This window comes from Rattus norvegicus, chromosome X (assembly GCF_036323735.1).
Source record: "Rattus norvegicus strain BN/NHsdMcwi chromosome X, GRCr8, whole genome shotgun sequence".
Taxonomy (NCBI): Eukaryota; Metazoa; Chordata; class Mammalia; order Rodentia; family Muridae; genus Rattus; species Rattus norvegicus.
In genome coordinates, this window is record NC_086039.1 from 70,031,625 (window position 1) to 70,058,900 (window position 27,276).

The 27,276-nt window shown below is 40.0% G+C and overlaps 1 protein-coding gene across 1 annotated transcript in view; it reads right to left on the bottom strand.

The window, feature by feature from the left end:
• Tex11 (testis expressed 11) overlaps positions 1 to 27,276 on the bottom strand; it is a 263,533-nt gene that overhangs the window by 58,613 nt on the left and 177,644 nt on the right. The window contains exons 19-20 of the mRNA XM_008773302.4: positions 17,750 to 17,835; positions 15,800 to 15,856 (exon numbers count right to left, since the gene is read on the bottom strand). Coding sequence (XP_008771524.1) covers positions 15,800 to 15,856; positions 17,750 to 17,835 — 143 coding nt within the window. The remainder of the gene's footprint in view (positions 1 to 15,799; positions 15,857 to 17,749; positions 17,836 to 27,276) is intronic.

Below are 27,276 nucleotides of genomic sequence, written 5' to 3' on the forward strand. Positions count from 1 at the left end.
ATGGGAGCCTGATATAGCTGTCTCCTGAGAGGCTCTGCCAGAGCATGACAAATAGAGATGTGGATGCTCACAGCCAACCATTGGACTGAGCATGGGGACCCTAATGGAGGAGTTAGAGAAAGGACTGAAGGAGTTGAAGGGGTTTGCAACCCCATAAGACGAACAACAATATCAACCAACCAGAGCCCCCCTAGAGTTCCCAGGGACTTAAAAAAAGTGTACACTTGTAGGGACCCATGTGTCCAGCCACATATGTAGCAGAGGATGGCCTTGTCAGGCATCAATGGGAGGAGAGGCCCTTGGTCCTGGGAAACTTGATGTGCCAGTGTAAGGGAATGCCAGGGCAGGGAGGAGGGAAGAAGTGGTTTGGTGTGTGGGGGTGCACCTTCATAGAAGCAGTGGAGGGGGTGAGATAGGGGTTTACCAGAGGGGAAACTGGGAAAGGGGATAACATCTGAAATGTAAACAAATAAAATATCCAATAAAAAATAAAAGAGAGGGAGATAGAGCTGGGGGTATAACATGGTGGTAGGGCACCTGCCTAAAATTTGAGGTTCAGACTTTATATAAGCAAGGTGTATATCTTTTATCTAAATGATTTACAAGAATAGATACTGTCTAAGTGGGAAATGTCCCCACTTCAAAAATAAAAATCTGTCAATGAAAGCAAAGATTGTTGATAAAATGCTAATGGAGGCTAGACTTAAACATATAAAGAATAAATAAATAATAAAAGTTAAATAAATAAATACTGAGTGGAATATAGGCTGGCCTCCTCACCTCAATAAGTGTACAGGATATGGGGAAGGAGACACTAAGGGAGTATCCTTAATAGATAAACTCTGCAGCTTCTGAGTGAACCGGGAGAAAGAGGCTGGGAAAGGATGTTGGTATAAATGCACTTCTTTCCAAAGGGATAAAGACTGCTATGGAGACTATATATGTTTCTTCTAATCTCCTTCATATCACCTCAGTTCTCTGTTTCTGACCTATTTAAGTAGCTGCAGGATCATGTTTATTACAAGTGGTAAAACCAGAATTATTTCTAAGCAGGAAATTTTTATAGACTTTCTAAAATGCTTAGTCCTGGTTGTCCAGGAACTCATTCTTTAGACTAGGCTTGTCTTGAACTTACAGAGATCTACTTACCTCTGCCTACCGAAGGTGGAAACAGGAGGATTAATGTGAGTTCAAGGCCAGACTGAGCTACACAGTGAGTTCACAGTCACTCTGGGCTACAGAGTGAGGCCCTGTCTCAAAAAAATGTGTTGGAGAACAGCAGCCTCTTACTAAAGGGTGGTAAGGAAACTGGATATCCATACATAGAACACCAAAACTAGAGCACTGACTCACCCAGTATGAAAACCAACTCAAATGATCAAAAGCTTTAATGTGGAACTTGAAACTATTTCAAGAAAACAGGACAAACACTTCAAAATATTGACACAGGCAATGATTTCTTTGATAGGGCTTTAGTAGCTCATTAAAAAAGCAAGAATTCATAAATGAGGTGGTGTTCAGTTAAAAGGCTTCTGCATAACAAAAGAAATAATCTAGTCAAAAATAGCCTACAGATAGAAGAAAAAATCCATTAGCTAATCATATGGTAAGGGACTAATATCCAGAATGTATAAATAATTTTTGATGTAACACTGGAAGAATAAATACTAAAATCAATTAAATTGGCAAATGAGCTGAAAAGACACTTTCCAAATGAGTATGTACAAATGGCCAATAAACAGAAGAAAAATATATAGTATTATCAAGCCATCAAGGAAATGCAAATTATAGTTACATTGAGGTTGCATGTCACCCCTGCTAGAATGGTTTTTATAGAGCCAAAATGAAACTAACAAGTACTGCCAAGGATGTGGAGAGAAATGAACGCCTACACTGCATTGGTGGGAAAGAAATTAGCCCAGCCATTTCCAAAACACTATAGAGGTTCTTTTAAATATTAGAAATAAAACTGCTACATGATCCAGGTATACCACTCCTGGGTAGGTATGTGTTTTCATATCTATCTATCTATCTATCTATCTATCTATCTATCTATCTATCTATCTATCTATCTATAGATATATGCACATATATACACACAAATACAATATATAATGTGTATGATTACCTATATAGTAGGAGTTGATGCATTTCCTAGACTAGCATTGCTGTCTGAGTCTGGTTCAGCACAGTAGCTAAATCTAAAGCTCCTTTTTTAACTTTTATTTAATCTTTTATTTTTTTTACACTACAGATTTTATCTCTCTCCTGGTCCACCCTCTGACTGTTCCACATCGTGTACCAACCCCCATCTCCATGAGGATGTCCCATCCACCCCCATCCCACCAGACCTCTAAACTTCCTGGGGCCTCAAGTCTCTCAAGGATTAAGATCATCTTCTGTGACTGAACCCAGACCCAGCAGTCCTCTGCTGTATACGTGTTGGGGGCCTCATATCAGCTGATGTATGCTGCCGGGATGGTGACCCAGTGTCTGAGAGATCTCAGGGGTCCAGGTTAATTGACACTGCTGGTCCTCCTACAGGGTTGTCCTCCTCCTCAGCTTCTTTTAGCTTTTCCCTAATTCAACCACAGTGCCCAGCAGCTTTCTCAGTGTGAGTATAAAACATGGAGGACCACAGAAACCAGGTAAGTATAAAGGAGCAATAGGTGGGAGAGAGGTGCTTGAAATAGAAATAACAAGATGCAGGTGATATGGGAAACAGGAAAAAAAAGGGAGGAGGCTCCAACTCTGGAGAAGGTCAGTTAATACAGACAGAGAAGGAGGGAGAAGGGACAAATAATATCAAGGTTATTTGATAAAGCCTCAAGGAATCTTATTATTTTATATTTACCTAAATATATATAATACATATAAGTATGTGTTTACATATATATGTAGATGTATATAGTATTATATGTACATATATCTTAAAGGAAGTTAAGCCATGTAGGCTAGCAATGTTCCTTAAAAGAAACAGATTAACAAAATCCCTAGCACCAGGAATGAGAAACCTTCCTTCGACAGGTTGGTCAGCCTCAAAACTAGACTATCCATGTGGCCCTTGCTTTCTCTCAGGTTGAGGGTGACCCCTGTTGCTGAAGATGCTTAGGGCACAGAATTCAGATAATTAGAGCTGGATCTGACCTGAAAGACTCTTTCCTGCACTCTAGTTCCCATGGTGACAGAAAAATATACAAATTGCTAATGGAGGGAAGCAATTAAATAGTCCTACCCAGGTGCACCATCTATGACCCATGACAATTGCTAGCAGGGTAAGGTATATGCAAAAGTGCAGTAAGTGCCACTCGCATTTGAGGTAGCCAGCTGTCTAATTGGACTTAGAGCCCATTTGATCGGAAGAAAAATCATGCCTGGAACTTGAAACATAGCCAAGTTTCTGGGACCAGTGAGGTCAGGGACCTTAGAAAAGGAGCTTCTGCTGCCACGTTGCTAGACCAGCCTAATTCCTTACTACACTCTAAGTCTTATCCTGATACCCACAGATGAATGTAGCTGCCATCCCTCATCAAAGAAGCCTCTCTTTATAGCAAATGGAAACCATCACAGAAAACCACAACCGGACACAATGCAGAAATCAACATATCATGGGGTACTAAGTCCAGTGAAACCATCTCTCCTAGAAGTGGCGACATAAACAATAACAATATCAATGGATCTAGTGATGTAAAGGGGGAAATTTTTCAGGCTCTCACCCTAAGACCAAGAACGACAGGCTACTAATGACTGCTGGGAGGAGGAGAATTAGCCTCTGAAGTAGAAACTGAAGGGTTTTTGGAAAGTCAGTTGGATGGCGTTTTGCTGGGGCAAACACATGAAGGAAGATTTTGTTAAAGTAGACACAGGTGTGAAAGGCTAAGGCCGACTGGTGAAGGAAGGTTTCCCTGAAGCAGACATAGGAATGAGGATGTTCTGCTAAGCTAAGCACGTGAAAGGACACATGATGAAGGATTCTTTGCTAACACCAGGCATGTACTGGTCCGCCTTACATGGAGTAGTTGAGCTGAATTTGTTGGGACTCCATAGAGAGAAACACATCGAAACAACTTCTGGTGATGCACTGCAGTTTGTTGCCATTCCCAGGGACTTGGGCTGATTGGATGCACAGGCTGTGGCAAGGCACATGGAGGAAACGTGGTGTTTGGAGGGTACAAATAGGACTCCACGGAATGACAGAGAGAGAGAACTCGGCTTGCTGGTACAGTTAATTGGTACAGTGCAAGGCTTGTATGTCTGTCTTTAATGATCGTCATTCCCCTGAGAGAGGCACAACCAAGAACTTCTCCTGGTGTTCCTGTTGGTCCCTGCTGCTGTCTCCAGCCAAGGCTGAGGCCCGGCTGTCTTTGCTAGGTCATGTCATCACTGTTGCTATCCTGACTCTACTGAACTGGACTGCTGGTGTATCCGTGAAGTGTTTGCGAGTGGATCGAGCTGCCGCTGCCTGCTAACCTGTAAATTGAACTGATGATTTCCAACAACACAGATGGGAGATGCTCCAAAGAGTCTTTCTAAACAGGTCCACTTCCCTGTATTCTTCCTTTTCCACTATGTCTGGTGGGTAGTGGGTCACAAGGAAGGATAAATTGTTTAAGAACCATCATTAAAAATAAGATTTAAAAAATTAAAGTTGTAATCCTCTCCCAGAGCTAAGCACCCTTATTGGTTATTCGATGGAGTGTGGTCAGCCCTGAAAACATGTACACGCAAACAATACAGACTCAGCAGGTTGTATTTATACATATTTGTGCATACTCACACACATGCATGCGTGTGTGTGTGTGTGTGTGTGTGTGTGTGTGTGTGTGATGATCATAAAATGAGACTATCAACTTAGAATAGTAAGCATATTACTAGTAGAATAGGGAGCATAGGAGAGCTGGAAGGATGGTACTTGGGCAGGGCCTGAGGGAAGAAAAAGAAGGAAGAAGTGATGTAATCTATTTCAATTAAGAACACACTTAAAACAATTAAAAAAGTAAACGTAAGTGGGGAAAATGCAGTAACTCACCAGATATAGTGGTGCATGTCTTTAATCTCAGCACAGCAGTCTAGCCTGGACTACACAGTGAGTTCCAGGCCAGCCAGCTAAGGCTACATATTGAGACTTTGTCTTAAAACTAAACAAAAAAACCAGTAACTAGTTTTGAAGATAAAAACCAGTGGGAGTAGGGTTTTAGGAGAGAGTAACAGGAGATGAAGAAGATCAAAGTGTGTGATATACATGCATCATAATGTCATAATGGAACTCACGGTTTTCTATTATATACATTCTAATACAAAATCAATTACATCGCTATATCAAAGATCTGTTTTAAGCCACTAAAAGTTTTAAAAAAACTTCATACACAAAAGACAAATCTAAAATGAGCATTGAACAGAATAGAAGACCATTTATCTCAAACAGAGGAATAAATATAAATGCTCTGGGAAACTCAACTAAGGATGTTTACAGGAAATACGGTAAGAATGGCTTTAGGCAGGAGTGATGACTTTTACTTAGATTCATGAGTTCTGGAGAACTGCAGCAGAAGAATCATGAATTCAAGCCCAGCCTGAACAACAGAGCACGATCTCATCATACACAGGTACCCACAAACCCACAGCCAAACTAGCCTATTTCAGGAAGTAGTATTATTTAATACAGCCTGTGCTTTCTTGGGGATAAATCTTAAGCGGTTATGAGTTTATGTATAATCAATTTTAGATAATTTTTACCAGTTTGAATTTAAACTAAGTTAAAGTTGACTTCACTAATTTAATTCAGTGGCTATATAGAACAACCCAAACTGTTTTAAATAACTAAGCACACAACTTACCCAGATACTGTGTGCTGGATAGTCTTATGTCAACTTGACACAATCTAGAGTTACCTGAAAGGAGGGACCCTCTAGTGAGAAAATGCCTCTATAAGATCTGGTTGTAAGGCTTTTCTTTAATTCCTAATTAATAGGAGAAGGTCCAGACCATTGTGGGTGGTGCCATCCCTGGGCTGGTGAGGAGGGTTCTGTAAGAAAGCAGGCTGAGCAAGCCATGCGAAGCAAGCAGTACTTCTCCATGGCCTCTGCATCAGCTCCTGCCTCCAGGTTCCTGCCCTGCTTAAGTTCCTGTCCTGACTTCCTTCAGTGATGAACAATGATAAGAAAGCATAATCCAAACCTACCCTATCCTTCCCAGTTTGCTTTTTAGCCATGGTGTTTCATCACAGCCATAGAAACCAAACTAGAATGTATTGATAATCTAAAACAATGGAAATCTTAACAGAAAATAATTTAAAGCTTTGTAGTCCAGTTTTTGTGTTTTACAGAGGAGAAATATAGCTTAGAAAAATTAAGTATGTTCTCATTGTCCAAGGTCTCATTGTCCAAGAAAAAAGTAAGTGGAACAACATAGTAAAATCTAATTCCCAGGTCTTCCTGGTTGCTGCCGCTGCAGAGAGCCCCTGGGCAGCACCCCACGAGCGAACCTGAGCCTCGGGACCACAGGTAAGACCAAATTTTCTGCTGCAAGAAAGCTGCCTGGTGAGCTTGGGACACACGGAAGCAGAATTTCTCTAGGACCGGGCACGTTCTGTGTTTACCGGAAGTCCCACACCCGCGGATCCCGGCCTGCAGCAGCTCTCTGCTCCCAGACCCGGTGAGAGAGAGACCCAACCGCCTGGTCAGGTGGGCACTCCTGAGGCTGCAGAGCGGAAGAGACCACCAACACTGCTCACCCCTGCCCACATCCCTGGCCCAAGAGGAAACTGTATAAGGCCTCTGGGCTCCCGTGGGGGAGGGCCCAGGAGCGGCAGGACCCCTGCCTGAGACACCGCCGGAACCTGAAAGAAACAGACCGGATAAACAGTTCTCTGCACCCAAATCCCATGGGAGGGAGAGCTAAACCTTCAGAGAGGCAAACAAGCCTGGGAAACCAGAAGAGACTGCTCCCTGCACACACATCTCGGACGCCAGAGGAAAAAGCCAAAGACCATCTGGAACCCTGGTGCACTGAAGCTCCCGGAAGGGGCGGCACAGGTCTTCCTGGTTGCTGCCGCTGCAGAGAGCCCGTGGGCAGCACCCCACGAGCGAACTTGAGCCTCAGGACCACAGGTAAGACCAAATTTTCTGCTGCAAGAAAGCTGCCTGGTGAACTCAAGACACAGGCCCACAGGAACAGCTGAAGACCTGTAGAGAGGAAAAACTACACGCCCGAAAGCAGAACACTCTGTCCCCATAACTGACTGAAAGAGAGGAAAACAGGTCTACAGCACTCCTGACACACAGGCTTATAGGACAGTCTAGCCACTGTCAGAAATAGCAGAACAAAGTAACACTAGAGATAATCTGATGGCGAGAGGCAAGCGCAGGAACACAAGCAACAGAAACCAAGACTACATGGCATCATCGGAGCCCAATTCTCCCACCAAAGCAAACACGGAATATACAAACACACCAGAAAAGCAAGATCTAGTTTCAAAATCATATTTGATCATGATGCTGGAGGACTTCAAGAAAGACATGAAGAACTCCCTTAGAGAACAAGTAGAAGCCTACAGAGAGGAATCGCAAAAATGCCTGAAAGAATCGCAAAAATCCCTGAAAGAATTCCAGGAAAACATAAATAAACAAGTAGAAGCCCATAGAGAGGAGACACAAAAATCCCTGAAAGAATTCCAGGAAAACACAATCAAACAGTTGAAGGAATTAAAAATGGAAATAGAAGCAATCAAGAAAGAACACATGGAAACAACCCTGGATATAGAAAACCAAAAGAAGAGACAAGGAGCTGTAGATACAAGCTTCACCAACAGAATACAAGAGATGGAAGAGAGAATCTCAGGAGCAGAAGATTCCATAGAAATCATTGACTCAACTGTCAAAGATAATGTAAAGCGGAAAAAGCTACTGGTCCAAAACATACAGGAAATCCAGGACTCAATGAGAAGATCAAACCTAAGGATAATAGGTATAGAAGAGAGTGAAGACTCCCAGCTCAAAGGACCAGTAAATATCTTCAACAAAATCATAGAAGAAAACTTCCCTAACCTAAAAAAAGAGATACCCATAGACATACAAGAAGCCTACAGAACTCCAAATAGATTGGACCAGAAAAGAAACACCTCCCGTCACATAATTGTCAAAACACCAAACGCACAAAATAAAGAAAGAATATTAAAAGCAGTAAGGGAAAAAGGTCAAGTAACATATAAAGGGAGACCTATCAGAATCACACCAGACTTCTCGCCAGAAACTATGAAGGCAAGAAGATCCTGGACTGATGTCATACAGACCCTAAGAGAACACAAATGCCAGCCCAGGTTACTGTATCCAGCAAAACTCTCAATTAACATTGATGGAGAAACCAAGATATTCCATGACAAAACCAAATTTACACAATATCTTTCCACAAATCCAGCACTACAAAGGATAATAAATGGTAAAGCCCAACATAAGGAGGCAAGCTATACCCTAGAAGAAGCAAGAAACTAATCGTCTTGGCAACAAAACAAAGAGAATGAAAGCACACAAACATAACCTCACATCCAAATATGAATATAAAGGGAAACAATAATCACTATTCCTTAATATCTCTCAATATCAATGGCCTCAACTCCCCAATAAAAAGACATAGATTAACAAACTGGATATGCAACGAGGACCCTGCATTCTGCTGCCTACAGGAAACACACCTCAGAGACAAAGACAGACACTACCTCAGAGTGAAAGGCTGGAAAACAACTTTCCAAGCAAATGGTCAGAAGAAGCAAGCTGGAGTAGCCATTCTAATATCAAATAAAATCAATTTCCAACTAAAAGTCATCAAAAAAAGATAAGGAAGGACACTTCATATTCATCAAAGGAAAAATCCACCAAGATGAACTCTCAATCCTAAATATCTATGCCCCAAATACAAGGGCACCTACATACGTAAAAGAAACCTTACTAAAGCTCAAAACACACATTGCACCTCACACAATAATAGTAGGAGATTTCAACACCCCACTCTCATCAATGGACAGATCATGGAAACAGAAATTAAACAGTGATGTCGACAGACTAAGAGAAGTCATGAGCCAAATGGACTTAACGGATATTTATAGAACATTCTATCCTAAAGCAAAAGGATATACCTTCTTCTCAGCTCCTCATGGTACTTTCTCCAAAATTGACCATATAATTGGTCAAAAAACGGGCCTCAACAGGTACAGAAAGATAGAAATAATCCCATGCGTGCTATCGGACCACCACGACCTAAAACTGGTCTTCAATAACAATAAGGGAAGAATGCCCACATATACGTGGAAATTGAACAATGCTCTACTCAATGATAACCTGGTCAAGGAAGAAATAAAGAAAGAAATTAAAAACTTTTTAGAATTTAATGAAAATGAAGATACAACATACTCAAACTTATGGGACACAATGAAAGCTGTGCTAAGAGGAAAACTCATAGCGCTGAGTGCCTGCAGAAAGAAACAGGAAAGAGCATATGTCAGCAGCTTGACAGCACACCTAAAAGCTCTAGAACAAAAAGAAGCAAATACACCCAGGAGGAGTAGAAGGCAGGAAATAATCAAACTCAGAGCTGAAATCAACCAAGTAGAAACAAAAAGGACCATAGAAAGAATCAACAGAACCAAAAGTTGGTTCTTTGAGAAAATCAACAAGATAGATAAACCCTTAGCCAGACTAACGAGAGGACACAGAGAGTGCGTCCAAATTAACAAAATCAGAAATGAAAAGGGAGACATAACTACAGATTCAGAGGAAATTCAAAAAATCATCAGATCTTACTATAAAAACCTATATTCAACAAAATTTGAAAATCTTCAGGAAATGGACAATTTCCTAGACAGATACCAGGTATCGAAGTTAAATCAGGAACAGATAAACCAGTTAAACAACCCCATAACTCCTAAGGAAATAGAAGCAGTCATTAAAGGTCTCCCAACCAAAAAGAGCCCAGGTCCAGACGGGTTTAGTGCAGAATTCTATCAAACCTTCATAGAGGACCTCATACCAATATTATCCAAACTATTCCACAAAATTGAAACAGATGGAGCACTACCGAATTCCTTCTACCAAGCCACAATTACTCTTATACCTAAACCACACAAAGACACAACAAAGAAAGAGAACTTCAGACCAATTTCCCTTATGAATATCGATGCAAAAATACTCAATAAAATTCTGGCAAACCGAATTCAAGAGCACATCAAAACAATCATCCACCATGATCAAGTAGGCTTCATCCCAGGCATGCAGGGATGGTTTAATACACGGAAAACCATCAACGTGATCCATTATATAAACAAACTGAAAGAACAGAACCACATGATCATTTCATTAGATGCTGAGAAAGCATTTGACAAAATTCAACACCCCTTCATGATAAAAGTCCTGGAAAGAATAGGAATTCAAGGCCCATACCTAAACATAGTAAAAGCCATATACAGCAAACCAGTTGCTAACATTAAACTAAATGGAGAGAAACTTGAAGCAATCCCACTAAAATCAGGGACTAGACAAGGCTGCCCACTCTCTCCCTACTTATTCAATATAGTTCTTGAAGTTCTAGCCAGAGCAATCAGACAACAAAAGGAGATCAAGGGGATACAGATCGGAAAAGAAGAGGTCAAAATATCACTATTTGCAGATGACATGATAGTATATTTAAGTGATCCCAAAAGTTCCACCAGAGAACTACTAAAGCTGATAAACAACTTCAGCAAAGTGGCTGGGTATAAAATTAACTCAAATAAATCAGTTGCCTTCCTCTATACAAAAGAGAAACAAGCCGAGAAAGAAATTAGGGAAACGACACCCTTCATAATAGACCCAAATAATATAAAATACCTCGGTGTGACTTTAACCAAGCAAGTAAAAGATCTGTACAATAAGAACTTCAAGACACTGAGGAAAGAAATTGAAGAAGACCTCAGAAGATGGAAAGATCTCCCATGCTCATGGATTGGCAGGATTAATATAGTAAAAATGGCCATTTTACCAAAAGCAATCTACAGATTCAATGCAATCCCCATCAAAATACCAATCCAATTCTTCAAAGAGTTAGACAGAACAATTTGCAAATTCATCTGGAATAACAAAAAACCCAGGATAGCTAAAGCTATCCTCAACAATAAAAGGACTTCAGGGGGAATCACTATCCCTGAACTCAAGCAGTATTACAGAGCAATAGTGATAAAAACTGCATGGTATTGGTACAGAGACAGACAGATAGACCAATGGAATAGAATTGAAGACCCAGAAATGAACCCACACACCTATGGTCACTTGATTTTTGACAAAGGAGCCAAAACCATCCAATGGAAAAAAGATAGCATTTTCAGCAAATGGTGCTGGTTCAACTGGAGGGCAACATGTAGAAGAATGCAGATCGATCCATGCTTATCACCCTGTACAAAGCTTAAGTCCAAGTGGATCAAGGACCTCCACATCAAACCAGACACACTCACACTAATAGAAGAAAAACTAGGGAAGCATCTGGAACACATGGGCACTGGAAAAAAATTTCCTGAACAAAACACCAATGGCTTATGCTCTAAGATCAAGAATCGACAAATGGGATCTCATAAAACTGCAAAGCTTCTGTAAGGCAAAGGACACTGTGGTTAGGACAAAACGCAACCAACAGATTGGGAAAAGATCTTTACCAATCCTACAACAGATAGAGGCCTTATATCCAAAATATACAAAGAACTCAAGAAGTTAGACCGCAGGGAAACAAATAACCCTATTAAAAAATGGGGTTCAGAGCTAAACAAAGAATTCATAGCTGAGGAATGCCGAATGGCTGAGAAACACCTAAAGAAATGTTCAACATCTTTAGTCATAAGGGAAATGCAAATCAAAACAACCCTGAGATTTCACCTGACACCAGTGAGAATGGCTAAGATCAAAAACTCAGGTGACAGCAGATGCTGGCGAGGATGTGGAGAAAGAAGAACACTCCTCCATTGTTGGTGGGATTGCAGACTGGTAAAACCATTCTGGAAATCAGTCTGGAGGTTCCTCAGAAAATTGGACATTGAACTGCCTGAGGATCCAGCTATACCTCTCTTGGGCATATACCCAAAAGATGCCTCAACATATAAAAGAGACACGTGCTCCACTATGTTCATCGCAGCCTTATTTATAATAGCCAGAAAATGGAAAGAACCCAGATGCCCTTCAACAGAGGAATGGATACAGAAAATGTGGTACATCTACACAATGGAATATTACTCAGCTATCAAAAACAACAAGTTTATGAAATTCGTAGGCAAATGGTTGGAACTGGAAAATATCATCCTGAGTGAGCTAACCCAATCACAGAAAGACATACATGGTATGCACTCATTGATAAGTGGCTATTAGCCCAAATGCTTGAATTACCCTAGATCCCTAGAACAAACGAAACTCAAGACGGATGATCAAAATGTGAATGCTTCACTCCTTCTTTAAATGAGGAAAAAAGAATACCCTTGGCAGGGAAGGGAGAGGCAAAGATTAAAACAGAGACTGAAGGAACACCCATTCAGAGCCTGCCCCACATGTGGCCCATACATATACAGCCACCCAATTAGACAAGATGGATGAAGCAAAGAAGTGCAGACCGACAGGAGCCGGATGTAGATCTCTCCTGAGAGACACAGCCAGAATACAGCAAATACAGAGGCGAATGCCAGCAGCAAACCACTGAACTGAGAATAGGTCCCCTATTGAAGGAATCAGAGAAAGAACTGGAAGAGCTTGAAGGGGCTCGAGACCCCAAAAGTACAACAATGCCAAGCAACCAGAGCTTCCAGGGACTAAGCCACTACCTAAAGACTATACATGGACTGACCCTGGACTCTGACCTCATAGGTAGCAATGAATATCCTAGTAAGAGCACCAGTGGAAGGGGAAGCCCTGGGTCCTGCTAAGACTGAACCCCCAGTGAACTAGTCTATGGGGGGAGGGCGGCAATGGGGGGAGGGTTGGGAGGGGAACACCCATAAGGAAGGGGAGGGGGGAGGGGGATGTTTGCCCGGAAACCGGGAAAGGGAATAACACTCGAAATGTATATAAGAAATACTCAAGTTAATAAAAAAAAAAAATCTAATTCCCGTTGGGATCTGCATTGAATTAGGTGCTTTAAATTTTCCTTACTAGTTAGTTAGTTGAATTTTATCAAATGCTGAATTTTACCAGAAACATCCTAGATGTTCTGCATTACTATACATATTTGAAGGTAATAATATATAGCTTAATGTGTAACAATTTATTATTAACTCATACAATATTCTCTTCCTTTGCTTGCTTCCAAATTAGAATTAACAGGTGGGGTTTGACTACATGCTACAGTTATATGGCTCATGAAGAATTTTTAAGTCCCACGTTGAAGAGCTTGTAAAATGGTTAATTATAGTAATTAGAATGAAATGTCTCCTGTTAGTCTTGGACATTTCCCAAATGGAGAAATTAGGGGAAGAACTGAAGGAACTGAAGGGGTTTGCAACCTCATAGGAAGAACAATATTAACCAATCAGACCCCTCCCTCCAGAGCTCCCAGGGACTAAACCACCATCCCAAGGGTACACAGCAATGGACCCATGGCTCCAGCCGCATATGTAGCAGAGGATGGCCTTGCCTGGCATCAATAGGAAGAAAAGCCCTTGGTCCTGTGAAGGCTTGATGCTTCAGTGTAGGGGAATGCCAGAATGGTGAGGTGGGAAGGAGTGGGTGGGTGGGTGGGTGAGAGCACCCTCATGGAAGCAGGGGAGATAGGGGTTGGGATAGGGGGTCTGCAGATGGGAAACCAGGAAGAGGAATAACATTTGAAATGTAAATAAGTAAAATATTCGATAAAAATTAAAAACAAAACAAAAAAGCTGTGGGCATTTGAATACTTGGTCCCAGTTGGTGGCTGTCTGGGGAGAATTAGGTGGCGTGGTCTTTCAGAAGGAAGTATGACAATGGGGGAGAACACTGAGGTTTCAAACCACTCACACCATTGTGAGTGTACTTTGTGCCCCCTCTTTGTGGTTTGACATGTGAGTTTTCAGAGGCTGCTCTCACTGTGTGTTACCTCCACTCTGCCACCATGGACTCTAACACTCTGGATCTCCAGCCCTAAATAGATACTGACTTCTGTAAGTTGTTTTAGTCATGGTGCTTTATCACAGTGACAGAAAATGTAAGACACAGATATTCAGTCTCTTAAATACACTTAGTAGCAATTACTTGTCAGTTTCTAAGCTAGGTTCCAGAGATACAGAGATAAATAAAAATACTCCCAGCCTTCAAGGTACTCTTACAAATGGCAGCCATTAAAGTTTAGTTCTGAAGTTCCTCACTTTCTACTCCTCAAAAATAATTTTATTGGGGCTGGAGAGATGGCTCAGTGGTTAAGAGCACTGACTGCTCTTCCAGAGGTCCTGAGTTCAATTCCCAGCAACCACATGGTGGCTCACAACCATCTATATTGGGATTCGATGCCCTCTTCCAGTGTTCTGAAGACAGCGAGTGTACTCACGTATATAGAATAAATAAATCTTTAAAAAATAAAAAATAATTTGTTGATAATCTCAAAGATGTCTCAATGTTAAAAGACAAGTTATGTTTAGCTCCTATATGCCTATAACCCAGCTTCAAAAATTATTAACTCATCCTTCTTATATCACTGTAAATCTGCAACTACTTCTCCATTATTTTTTGAAGAAGTTTCTGGATATCACATCATTATACCCATACTTTTTTCATACTTATTTCCTGGAGATAGAGAATATTTTTTTAGACCAATATAACCATCACCACTATTGTGCTATCTAAAATGAATGGCAAAATTCTAACTGCCTCATATTCTTCAGATTGAATTCACTTCCATTTGATAGATAAGGCCTGTTAAGAAAAAAGGTGAATTTCACAATGTATGCCTGAGCAAATTGTATATTATAACAAAACAAGTTAGAATTCCAAGTCATCCCAATGATCACTATTTCTCCAAAATTTCATCAATACCATGGTGCCACCAGCTGTAAGCACTGGAAACAAAACATGCAGTTGACACAGTCTATTACAGAGCTCCTGAGCAAGCCTAGAATGCAGAGCTAGATCCCACTTTTGGAAAGCTACATTCAATCAAGAACTTAAGCAGTTTTCCCTCAATTCATCAGGAAGTAGTGAATTTCATGAATGAAAAACTGGTGACAAAGTCCTTCCATGAATATATCTTACACCATGGCAACTGTGAGAAGAAATGTGTTTCTATAGTAATATATATATATATATAATTATATATATGTATCATAGTATTATATATATTAGTATTATATAGTATATTCTATGATAATAGAGAATAAGAGTCAACAACAGTTCACTACATTATTCGTTCTTTGTGAGTTTCCTGTTAAAGGGGAATAGATACAATAAAATAATCAGGTCACATGTAAAATTTGTGGACTTATGAACTGCTAAGTACTCTTTGTGTATATTCACTTACAGAATGATTTCCCAAAGGGTTGCATGTTTTTACCTTTTATATATATTAATTCACAGAGTAATTACAGAAACTCCATGAGGCATACATCGGTATTTCCATTTTACAGATGGAAATACTGAAGGAAAGAAATGATAAGAAAGTTATCTAATCTACACATCCCATAAATAATTATATATAATATGAATCAAGGAAGAGTGGTTCAGGATCTATACTAGTTTCATCCACTGCACAATGTATCTTTAAATACTAGGCTTCCATATAAAGCTACATTATTATTTCTAATGGTAAATATATCATTTCTCTTGAAGTAACTTACTTAATTTCAGATTCTGGCAAGTAAAAAGCTTGTGGAAGAATAATTCGAACGAGACACCTGTATAAAAAAGCAATAGAGAATATGATTCTTAGGGGTGAGAATGCAGCTTACTGGTAGAGTACTGCCAATTTGACACACAAACTAGAATTATCTGAAAAGAGGAACTACAATTCAGAAGATGCCTCCATAAGACATGGCTATAAGGCATTATCTTAATTAGTAACTGATGGAGGAGGGACCAGCCCATTGTGGGTGGTGCCATCCCTGAGCTGGTGGTCCTGGGTTCTATAAGAAAGCAGGCTGAGTAAACCATAGGGAGCAAGTTAGTAAGAAGCATTCTTCAATGTTCTCTGCTCCAGTCCTTGCCTTCAGATCCTGCTTACTTCCTTCAGTGATGAACTCTAGGAAGCATAGACCAAACAAGCCCTTTCTTCCTCAAGTTACTTTTGGCCATGATGTTTCATCAAAGCAACAGAAAATAACCCTGGATAGAAGCCCTGGTTTCTATCCCCAGCACTGTGCACAAGGAATGAAGGGATGGAAAGAGACAGGGAGGGAGGGAGGAAGGGAGGGAAGGCAGCCAGAAGGGACGAAGGGAGAGGGAAGAAAGAGAATAAGAGTTTAAAGCAAGAGCAAGCAAGTGAGAAAGATTCTTAGGAAGAAATATGTTGAAGTTATTATTCCAACTTATTAACTTTGATTATCCCAAGATGCAGAAATAAGAGGGGGAAATTAGTCTTATTTGTAGATCTTGATATTCCTTTAAAGTTTGCAACAAAAACGTAAATTTTATAATTTTGGAAGTATAATTTAATAAAATAATTTTAAAATGAAATTATTGTTTATAATACGCTATTTAACCATTCCAAGTTCATATCAGAACAGAAACACCAAGTATGGTATATAACTCTTTATATTTATTGCTGTAGGAAACTTATAACTTGTTTTTGAGTCTTACAAAAGAAAGAACCACTCATCTTTAAAAGGATTTGAAAGTGTTACTACAAAATGATATGATGAAGTAATTGATAATTTCAAACCTGAAAGTGCTTTTTAATGAAATACTTTCTGAGCCTGTGACAGTGGTACACTACCACTTTGTAATCTCAGGGCTTAGGAGTCTGAGGCAAGAGGGTTTTGAGGTTAAGGTTAGTCTGGGATACAAAGTATGATCCGGTCCATAAAAGAAAATAATAAAATAACATAAAACTTAAGATAATAAAATAAAATGAAATGATGTGTGGCAATGCATGGCAGTATACAGGAGAGAAAAGCAGCAAGTTCAAGACCAGTTCCAGGCTAGGCAGAACTGTGAGTCCCTGTCTCAAAAGTGGTCTGTGTGGCTGGAGTTGTAGCTTGCCTAGCATGGATGAAGCCCTAGGTTCTATTCCCAAAGGTGGAAAAAATAAATGATTTAAGAAGAAGAAATGCCATGTGTTCTGAATGATTTTAGATATTTGAATGCATGCTGGTATCTCAACTTCTGACAGAAATAATTCTGTCACTCTACATCCTTTTAGAAGCATTGCCTGAAGTAGGTTGATAAGCAGTTCAACAGATCTAATATCCTTTGGGTTTCTTATATTCACAGTCACAACCGGCCCACCTTGGGATCCATCCCACGAGCAGGCATCAAACCCTGACACTATTACTGATGTCATATTATGCTTGCAGACAGGAGCCTTGCATGGCTGTCTTCTGAGGCTCTACCATTGGCTGACAGAGACAGAAGCAGATACTTACACCCAACCATTGGACTGAAGTCGGGAACCCCTTTGGTTGAATTAGGGGAAGGATTGAAGAAGCTGAAGGGGAGGCCTACATAATCACCTTTGTTACTTTTTCTTACTTAAGGGTTTGATATCGTTACCACTGTCTTGGCAGTTTGCAAAATAAGAGTAAGAAATGCAGAGAAAATTTTTGCAGGTCCACAAAACACAAATTTCTTACTTTAAAGCTTCAAGTACTTCTCTTGGGTCTTTTGAAAGTTGAATTAAATATTCCAAAGCTTTTTGTGCCACAAATTGTTGTTCATTCTAAAAGGAAAAAATATGGTATGTTAAATTACATACATCTTTGAACATTACAAAGAAGTATATTCATTTTTTAGAACTATCCAATACTGTAGAACGAAGCTACAATTCATTGACATAAAGAAACAGGTTCATTTTATCCTCAGAAACTCACTTCAGGTTTTCTTGTGTTCGTTCTTTGGCTCTTTTTATTGTTTCTTTTATCCTGTTTCAGTTTATTTATTTTTGTTTTATCTTACTGTATTGTATTTTTTATTATTTCTTAGATGTCTGTTTTCTTTTTCTTTTTTTAAACATAGATCACTACTTTAAATTTATTTTTGTTCTTCCAGTAACTCTGCACCTAACCCCATGTGTCTTCTAACCGTGTTTTTTGTTGGCTAGAACAAATGGCTCATGCATAGCTTTGGGCTCTTGTAGTACCCATTTCTTCCACCCAAAGTAATTGCTTTCATTCCTCAATCTTCAAAAGCATCCTAAACATTTATGCATCTGCTCCTTATCATAGAGGTACCTTTTATTAGCATTTATCACGTTTTACTTCACAAAAGCATTCTGCATTGGTGAATCTCTCCTTTTGGCTCAGAGCCTTTTTCTCCCATCACACTTTCTGGAAACCCCTGTCTTGTCTACAGAAGCTGTCTTCTGAGTGGGTGGGGAGCCCCCTGGGTATCAAGTCTCTGTGAGGCTAGTTCGCCACATCCTCTCCCACTGAGACCAGGCAAGGCAGACCAGCTGGAAGAGCATATTCCACACACAGTAGATGTCTCTTTCTAAGGAGAGTCAAAAAGGGTGTGGATCCAGATACGAGGGGAGGTAGAAAGGAAATGGGAGAACTAGGGGGAGGGAAAATGGTGATGAGAATAAACTGTATGCAAACAATCTATTTTCAATTAAAACAGGAAAAGAAACTCACAGCTTCCCAGCCACAAGCACAGACTTATCTTCTAAGCCCAAGTCTCCTTATCCTTGTTTTTTTAAACAGTAACCAAAAGAACCTCAGATTGTTGAATTCCCTCATTTCCAATTCCTTAAAGGCTCTCTCTGTACATTCCCCCTTTCTACCCTTTTCTCACTTCTCCCAGCTCCTCCAACCCTTTCATTATACACATTTAAGAATGGTACATTATCAGAAAGGTCTTCTCTCTGAGAGACCTCTTCTCTAAATTCCCTCCATGTTATTTCCACAATGGAGACGTAGGTCTCGTGCAGAGATACTGCTTACATGGGAAACTTCTCAAGTGCCAATTGATTTCGTTTTCACTACTTTTCTACCTTGGAGATAGAATATGTGCTTCAGTTTTCAGTTCTATTTTCGTATTACTCTCCCCATTCTTCCCTAAAAAAAACAGCACTTTAAATTTCTTGTCATCAGACTATATCCCTTATTATCACCATGATCTCTATATCTCTATCTGCTGCCATGATCTCTGTAACCTTTATTGTTGCCATGGTTCCTATATCCTTTATTGTTGCCATGGTCACTATTTCCCTTGTTTCTATGGTTCCTAGGTAATTTCTTCTCATTTGTTGGTGAATTCACTACTGCTAAGTTATTTTATCCAACCCCTCCCTCCTTCTCCCTCACCTCTCAGAATTTTCAATGCATAGATGGGTGATCTTCCTAATATTCTAGCCTCTCAATAGCTTAAATTCCATTCCATTACTAATAATTAAAACAATTTCATACTGTCATAAACTGCTGTAAAGGGTTTTAAAATTTTTAAACTACAAACCGATGAAGTCACTACGGAAATCAGCGTGGTAGTTTCTCAAAAGACAAGAAACAGATTTACCATCGTTCAGCTGCACAACTCAGCATACTTCCAAAAAATCCTATAGTCTACTACAGAGACACTTGCACACCTACGGTTATTGCAGCTTTATTCACAATAGCCAGGAAATGGAAGCAGCCTAGATCTTCATCAACTGATCAATGGGTAATGGAATATGGGACATATACACAATGGATTCCTATTCAGCTGTAGAGAGAAATGAACTTTTCAGATAAATGGATATAGCTGGAAAATATACTGAGTGGGGTGACTCAGATGCAGAAATACAAGTGCCACATGCTTTTTCTTGCTTATTTGGAGATCTGTGATATAAAACTCTAGGTTTGAGTGTTTAACCTGGAATAAGCATAAAAGATTAGAAGTAGAAAGAGATCATTGGGGGAGGTGGTGATAAGATGCTCTAGAAAGGTGACTAGTTGACACAGGTGCTTTGAAGAAGGTAAGTGAAAAGTTGCAACAAACAACTGTCTAATTGGACCTAAAGTCCACCTCAACAGGAGGGAACTAATACCTAGTACTGTAAACCTAGCCAAGAAACCGTGGCTAGAGAGGTCATCTGGTCATTTGAATAAGAAGTTGCCCACATCCTTAGGCATTTGAATACTTGGTCCCCCATTGGTGATGCTGTTTGGGGATGCTTACATGTGGCCTTGCTGGAGGAAGTACATCACCAGAGGCAGGCTCTGATGTTTCAAAAGTCACCTGCTATTATTATTATTATTATTAATTATTATTATTATTTTGCCTGATATACTTTGGTTTCCAATTTTCTGTTTTTGCAGGGTTTTTTCTTTTTGTTTATTTCTGCAGTTCCTCTTTTTAGTTTGTACTTGTTTTTTAAAGAGAGAAAGAGAAACAAACCATATGGATTTGAGCGGGTAGGGGACATGTAGGATCTGGGAATAGTTGAAAGAGGGGAAAAACGTGATCAGAATATATTGTATGAAAACAGTTTTCAATTTTAAAAATCAACAAAAAGTTGTGAGCCCTCAGCTTGTTGTTCCACACAGCATGCCTGCTGCTACCCTTCCCTTTCATGATGAAAATGGGCTCTCATCACTCTGGGAGCTATAAGCTCTAAATAAACCCTTCCTTCTATAAGTTGCCTTAGTCATGGTATTTTATCACAGGATCAGAAAAGTAACTAAGACAAATCAAAGGGAGTACTTAGTACTACCATATTACTAAAGGAACAGAGTTTCCACTGTCTTCTTAAAAAAGTAACATCTTTTCAGTAATAAATCATCCCTTTCTCTTCCTCTTTCTCCTCCCTTTTCATTAAGGCTCTCCTTATGTTCTTCATGCTGGCTTGAACTCACTATGTAGCTCAGACTGCTTCTGATTTTGTGATCTCTTTGCAGAGATGAACATTATAGGGAATTACAATTCATGTAGTGACTTCTTGTCAACTTCTCTAAGTTTGAATTTCAGCTGACATATATTGACTGTTTCACTATTTAATTTGGTGGCCATATAGTACAACCGGAGTGTGATGTCTTTAGTTTTGGTTAACTCTCTCTATACCATTCCTTTCCCCTATTTCCTGATCTTTACCCCAACAGGCAACCTCAGAAGATAGGGGGTTGGGAGGACCCTGCAGAATGTACCAGAGACCTGGGAGGTGAGAGACTCTCAGGACTCAAAGGGAGGGGACTTAGATGAAATGTCCTACAGTGGGGAGAAGGAACTTCCACCTCCAGTAGAAAGACAGGGCATCAAGTGAGGGATGGGGTTGCCATCCTACAGTCAAAACTCTGACCCATAATTGTTCCAGTCTAATGGAACTGCAGGGACAAAAATGGAGAAGAGTCTGAGGAAAAGGGAGGTCCAAAGTGGGATCCAGCTCAAGGAAAGACCCCAAGGCCTGACACTATTACTAAGGCTACGGCATGCTTACAGACAGGAGCCTAGCATGGCTGTCCTCCAAGATGCCTGACAAGCAGCTGAAAGAGATGCAGATATTTACACCCAACCAATGGACAGAAGCTGCTGACCCCTGTGGTTGAATTAGGGAAAAGCTGGAAGAAGCTGAGGAGGAGGGCCACCCTAGAGGAGGACCAGCAGTCTCAATTAACCTGGACCCCCGAGATCTCTCAGACACTGGATCACCAACCAGGCAGCATACACCAGCTGAGATGACGCCCCCAACACATAAACAGCAGAGGGCGGCCGGGTCTGGGTTCAGTCAGAGAAGAGCACCTGACTCTCAAGACACTGGAGGCCCCAGGGAGTTTAGAGGTCTGGTGGGGTGGGGAGTAAGAGAGTGGGGAGATCCTTGTGGAGACAGGGGATCCGGGAGGAGGTATGAGATGTGGAACAGTCAGAGGGTGGACCTGGAGGGAGATAAAACCTGGAGTGTAAAAAAGAAAGGATTAAATAAAATAAATCTTCTCACACCGAGTTTTTCCCTTCTCCACCTTCATATCACAAGTGTCCTGCTCACCTCCTTCCTTAAGGCTTCTCTTTCCAGTTTACATCTAATAGCCTCTGTCTAGCTTTTTTTCCTTTTACCTCCATAGACACTCCAGTTGAGACATACCAGTTGAAGAATTTCAAGGTATGGTCTTCATATGAGGGAAAACAAGTGATTATGTATTTAGGCCCCTCACAGTATAATTGTTTTCAATTCCATTTTCCTGAAATTTCATTTTTATTTATAGCTGAATAAAAATTCCATTTTATGGCTAAGATTAAAAACTCAGGTGACAGCAAATTCTGGCAAGGATGTGGAGAAAGAGGAACACCCCTCCATTTTTGGTGCGATTGCAAACTGGTACAACCATTCTGGAAATGAGTCTGGAGGTTCCTCAGAAAATTGAACATTGCACTATCTGAGGGCCCAGCTATACCTCTCTTGGGCATATACCCAAAAGATGCCCCAACATATAACAAAGAAACATGCTCTACTATGTTCATAGGATCCTTATTTATAACAGCCAGAAGCTGGAAAGAACCCAGATGCCCTTCAACAGAGGAATGGATACAGAAAATGTGGTACATCTACACAATGGAATATTACTCAGCTATCAAAAACAACGGCTTTATGAAATTCGTAGGCAAATGGATAGAACTGGAAAATATCATCCTGAGTGAGGTAACCCAATCACAGAAAAACACACATGGTATGCACTCATTGATAAGTGGCTATTAGCTGAAAAGCTCAAATTACCCAAGATGCAATCCACAGACCACAGGAAGCTCAAGAAGGATGACCAAAATGCAGATGCTCCCACTCCCTCTTAAAAGGGGGAACAAAGGGGTTGGGGATTTAGCTCAGTGGTAGAGCACTTACCTAGGAAGCGCAAGGCCCTGGGTTCGGTCCCCAGCTCCGAAAAAAAGAACCAAAAAAAAGGGGGGGGGGACAAAAATATCCATAGGAGGGGATATGGAAGCAAAGTTTAGAGCAGCAACTGAAGGAACGGTCCTTCAGAGCCTGTCACACATGTCACACACACACACACACACACACACACACACACACACAGAGCGATATATATATATATATATATATATATATATATATATATATATATATATATATATCTCGCCACCAAAACTAGATAAGATTGATGAAGCTAAAAAGTGCATGTTGAAACGGATCGGATATAGATCTCTCCTGAGAGACATATCCAGAGCATGTCCAATACAGAGGCCACTACCCAAAGACTATACATGGACTGACCCAGGGCTCCAACTGCATATGTAGCAGAGAATACCCTTGCTACACCAGTTGGGGCACCAGTAGATGAAGGGGAAGGCCTTGGTCCTGCCAAAGTTGGACCCCCAGTGCAGGGGAATATTGGAGGGGGGCGGTAAGGGGGTAGATGGGGCGAACACCCATATGGGGGAGGGGAAGGGATGGGAGGCTTATGGACAGGAAACTGGGAAAGGGAATAACATTTGAAATGTAAGTAAAGAAATATATCTAATAAATTTTTTTAAAAAAATCCATTGTATATATGTACTACAACCAGAGCTCCCAATTTCATTACCAATTCATTGATTGATAGACACCTAGGCTGTTTACATTTCCAGAATATTAACAATAATTCCATTTTCTGACCACTGTCTTATCTATCTATGCATTCTCTCTACTGTGTACAGCAATCCTGCAGTAAAACCTCCAACCCACTGATACTTCCAATTTTTCACTGAGTCTCAATCACTTAATGTCTTCTGATACACCCATTTAAAATTCTAGAAGGAATCACTATAATTACTCTACTTTTACTGACAGTTTTCATTCATTGTATTCATTTTATAAAGCTGAAAGTCTAGTTAAGTCCAATTTTGCGCTGACATACTTTTGTTCTTTCATTCATTAAGCAGAATGCAGATGTTATATAAAATTATACAATTGTTTGCTTTATTTTTGATCAGCATCAAATGAGTCGTAATGCATTTGGCAAGCACATGACACTTCCTTAGTCATCTGTTTTCTGCCTTCATGAATGACTAGTTTATACCTTATCCTGTCTTCTCAAATTTTATATATACCTATATATTATATATGTATATGTATGTATATGTATGTATATATATATACATACACATATATCTATATATCCAATGTCATCACTTGACAGCAAGTCTAAGAGAAATGAAAAGACAATCCATTAAAGGAGAATGATAGAGGATGACTAATAAGGTACGAATAAAACAGAGAACTAAAACCTAATTATGGTTCAAAGAAGAATGGTCAACTTTATTGATTACTGATGATAGTAAAATATGATGAGGACTAAGATTTAGCCATTGTAATATACAGGATCAGGTCACCATGACCTTAACGGAAGCAACTTGGTATGCTTTCCCAAAAAAAAGCTTGACAGGAGAAAGTTCAGGAGATATAAAGGAATAAGTATAGACATTCAAGAGGAGTTTTGTTACCAAAACCCAGAAAATAAATTAAGCAGTAGTTGCTAAGAAGATAAGGCAGTTTTTTTAAAGTTCCTGATCATTTGAATAGGACAAGAGGATATTTATAAGTTATGAAATTAACTCAGTAAAAGAGAACATAATGGTAAGAGGTGATTTCAGAAGCAAGTTGAGAGGTTAGACTTAGAAAGGAATGTGGGCAGTTTACCCACAACAGTCGTTGCGAAGATAACATATATGGTGTGAGACCTGGTATGTACAGAGGTAGTAGAGGGAATCCGTGGGAGTTCTCTTCAAGGGCTCTTTGGGTTTCAGAAACTAGAATGTATATGTATTCACTGTGGAGGGTGAATTTTATGAATGTCTAATGTTGTGGTTTACATGTAAAATATCTCCCACAGGCTCATATGTTTGACTACTTAGTTCCCATTTGGTAGTGTTGTGTGGAAAAGTTAAGGAATCTCTAGGTGTAAAGCCTTGATAGAGGAAGCATGCCACAGGGGTGGTCTCAAGGCTTTTTAGTCCAGTCATACTTCATGCTCCGTCATTTCTGGACACCTACACAATGTGACTGGCTAGCCCATCCATGTTCCTACCACCACTCCATTCCCAGCATGATGGACTCTGAAATTGTAAGCCCAACAATCATAGCAACAGAAATGAAACAAATACAGATTGAAAGATAAGATAACATATTCTAATAGACAACGTGGTGTTGTACCTCCTTAGCATCCCTTGTCTAGCCTGTAATCCAAAAATTGGATTCATTTTCTCCCATTCTATCTCATAATTTCTCCCTACACAGCTTCTCAGAAACAGAAGTTGCATTCCGAAACCATGGCATGTGATTCTGTTTGCTGTTTGGACTTGGTGTAGTCAATGACTGGACTCAAACTACTTATCTTCCTATCTACACCGCATCCGGGTTCTATGTATTGTTTTTTACATAAACTACCAACAAAGTTTTCTTGTTTACAAAATAAGTACTATACAACCAAGCCACAGATATTAATTCAACTTTATCTTGTATTCATTCTCTATAGCATTATTTGAACATACAAGTCACTCACTATATTAGGTTCAAGATCAAGAAATAAATTCTTTACCATTCTAACCAAACACACTGTCTCACAAGCCAAGTGACGCATACTAATTTTTTCCTATTTTATCTTCATGCTCTCATCTTTGAAAATACTTTATTACATATCTAAATGCTAGATTTTTTCTCAAAGCTCAACTTAAGTTTTCTCTGTTGCAGAGATTTCCCAGTTCAATTCTACTTCCCAGCTCTTGTCTTCCTCCTCTGATTTTCAGATTCTTAATATACATATCAACTGCATTGTTTTGGTTCTGTGTAGTGTCTAATAGTGCCAGCGCATGCTCTGTCCATTCAAACTAACTTGAGAACTCTATTTCAAGATCTTAGACCAACAACTTACCCCAAGTAGTTGCTGAACATAATTTGGACCATATATTTGGATGCTGACAAACAAGGTAACAGAATTTCTAAAGGAAGAAAATTATTTGAAACCAGCATGGGACCTGCTTGTACAGAAAGGAAAGAAACAGAAAATGAAAGGAAAAGAAAGGTCTAAACTTTACATTTGAAATGAAAAACACACAAGTAGTAGTGGAATCATAGAAATGAAGTTCTAAGCACAAATGTGGTTTTGATCTAAAAGAAAAAAACTTAAGTATTTTAAATAAGATCAAAAAATCAGAAACTAAAGTATTTTAAATAAAATCAAGAGTCATAGCCTAGGGAACTAGAGAGATGGCTCAGCAGTTAAAAGCACTGGCAACTCTTCCAGAGGACCTGGGTTCGCTTTCCAGAATCCTTGTGATGGCTCACCACCATCTGTAAGTCCAGTACCAGGGGTAGCAGTCGCATAGGCAGTATATGTACATACCTGCAGGTAAAACACTCATACACAGAAACCATGTATGTCTTTCTGTGATTGGGTTAGCCCACTCAGGATGATGTTTTCCAGTTCCAACCATTTGCCTACGGATTTCATGAACTCGTTGTTTTTGATAGCTGAGTAATATTCCATTGTGTAGATGTACCATATTTTCTGTATCCATTCCTCTGTTGAAGGGCATCTGGGTTCTTTCCAGCTTCTGGCTATTATAAATAAGGCTGCAATGAACATAGTGGAGCACGTGTCTTTTTTATATGTTGGGGCATCTTTTGGGTATATGCCCAAGAGAGGTATAGCTGGATCCTCAGGCAGTTCAATGTCCAATTTTCTGAGGATCCTCCAGACTGATTTCCAGAATGGTTGTACCAGTTTGCAATCCCACCAACTGGAAAACATCATCCTGAGTGAGCTAACCCAATCACAGAAAGACATACATGGTATGCACTCATTGATAAGTGGCTCTTAGCCCAAATGCTTGAATTACCCTAGATCCCTAGAACAAATGAAACTCAAGACGGATGATCAAAATGTGAATGCTTCACTCCTTCTTTAAAAGGGGAACAAGAATACCCTTGGCAGGGAAGAGAGAGGCAAAGATTAAAACAGAGACTGAAGGAACACCCATTCAGAGCCTGCCCCACATGTGGCCCATACATATACAGCCACCCAATTAGACAAGATGGATGAAGTAAAGAAGTGCAGACCGACAGGAGCCAGATGTAGATCGCTCCTGAGAGACACAGCCAGAATACAGCAAATACAGAGGCGAATGCCAGCAGCAAACCACTGAACTGAGAATAGGACCCCCGTTGAAGGAATCAGAGAAAGAACTGGAAGATCTTGAAGGG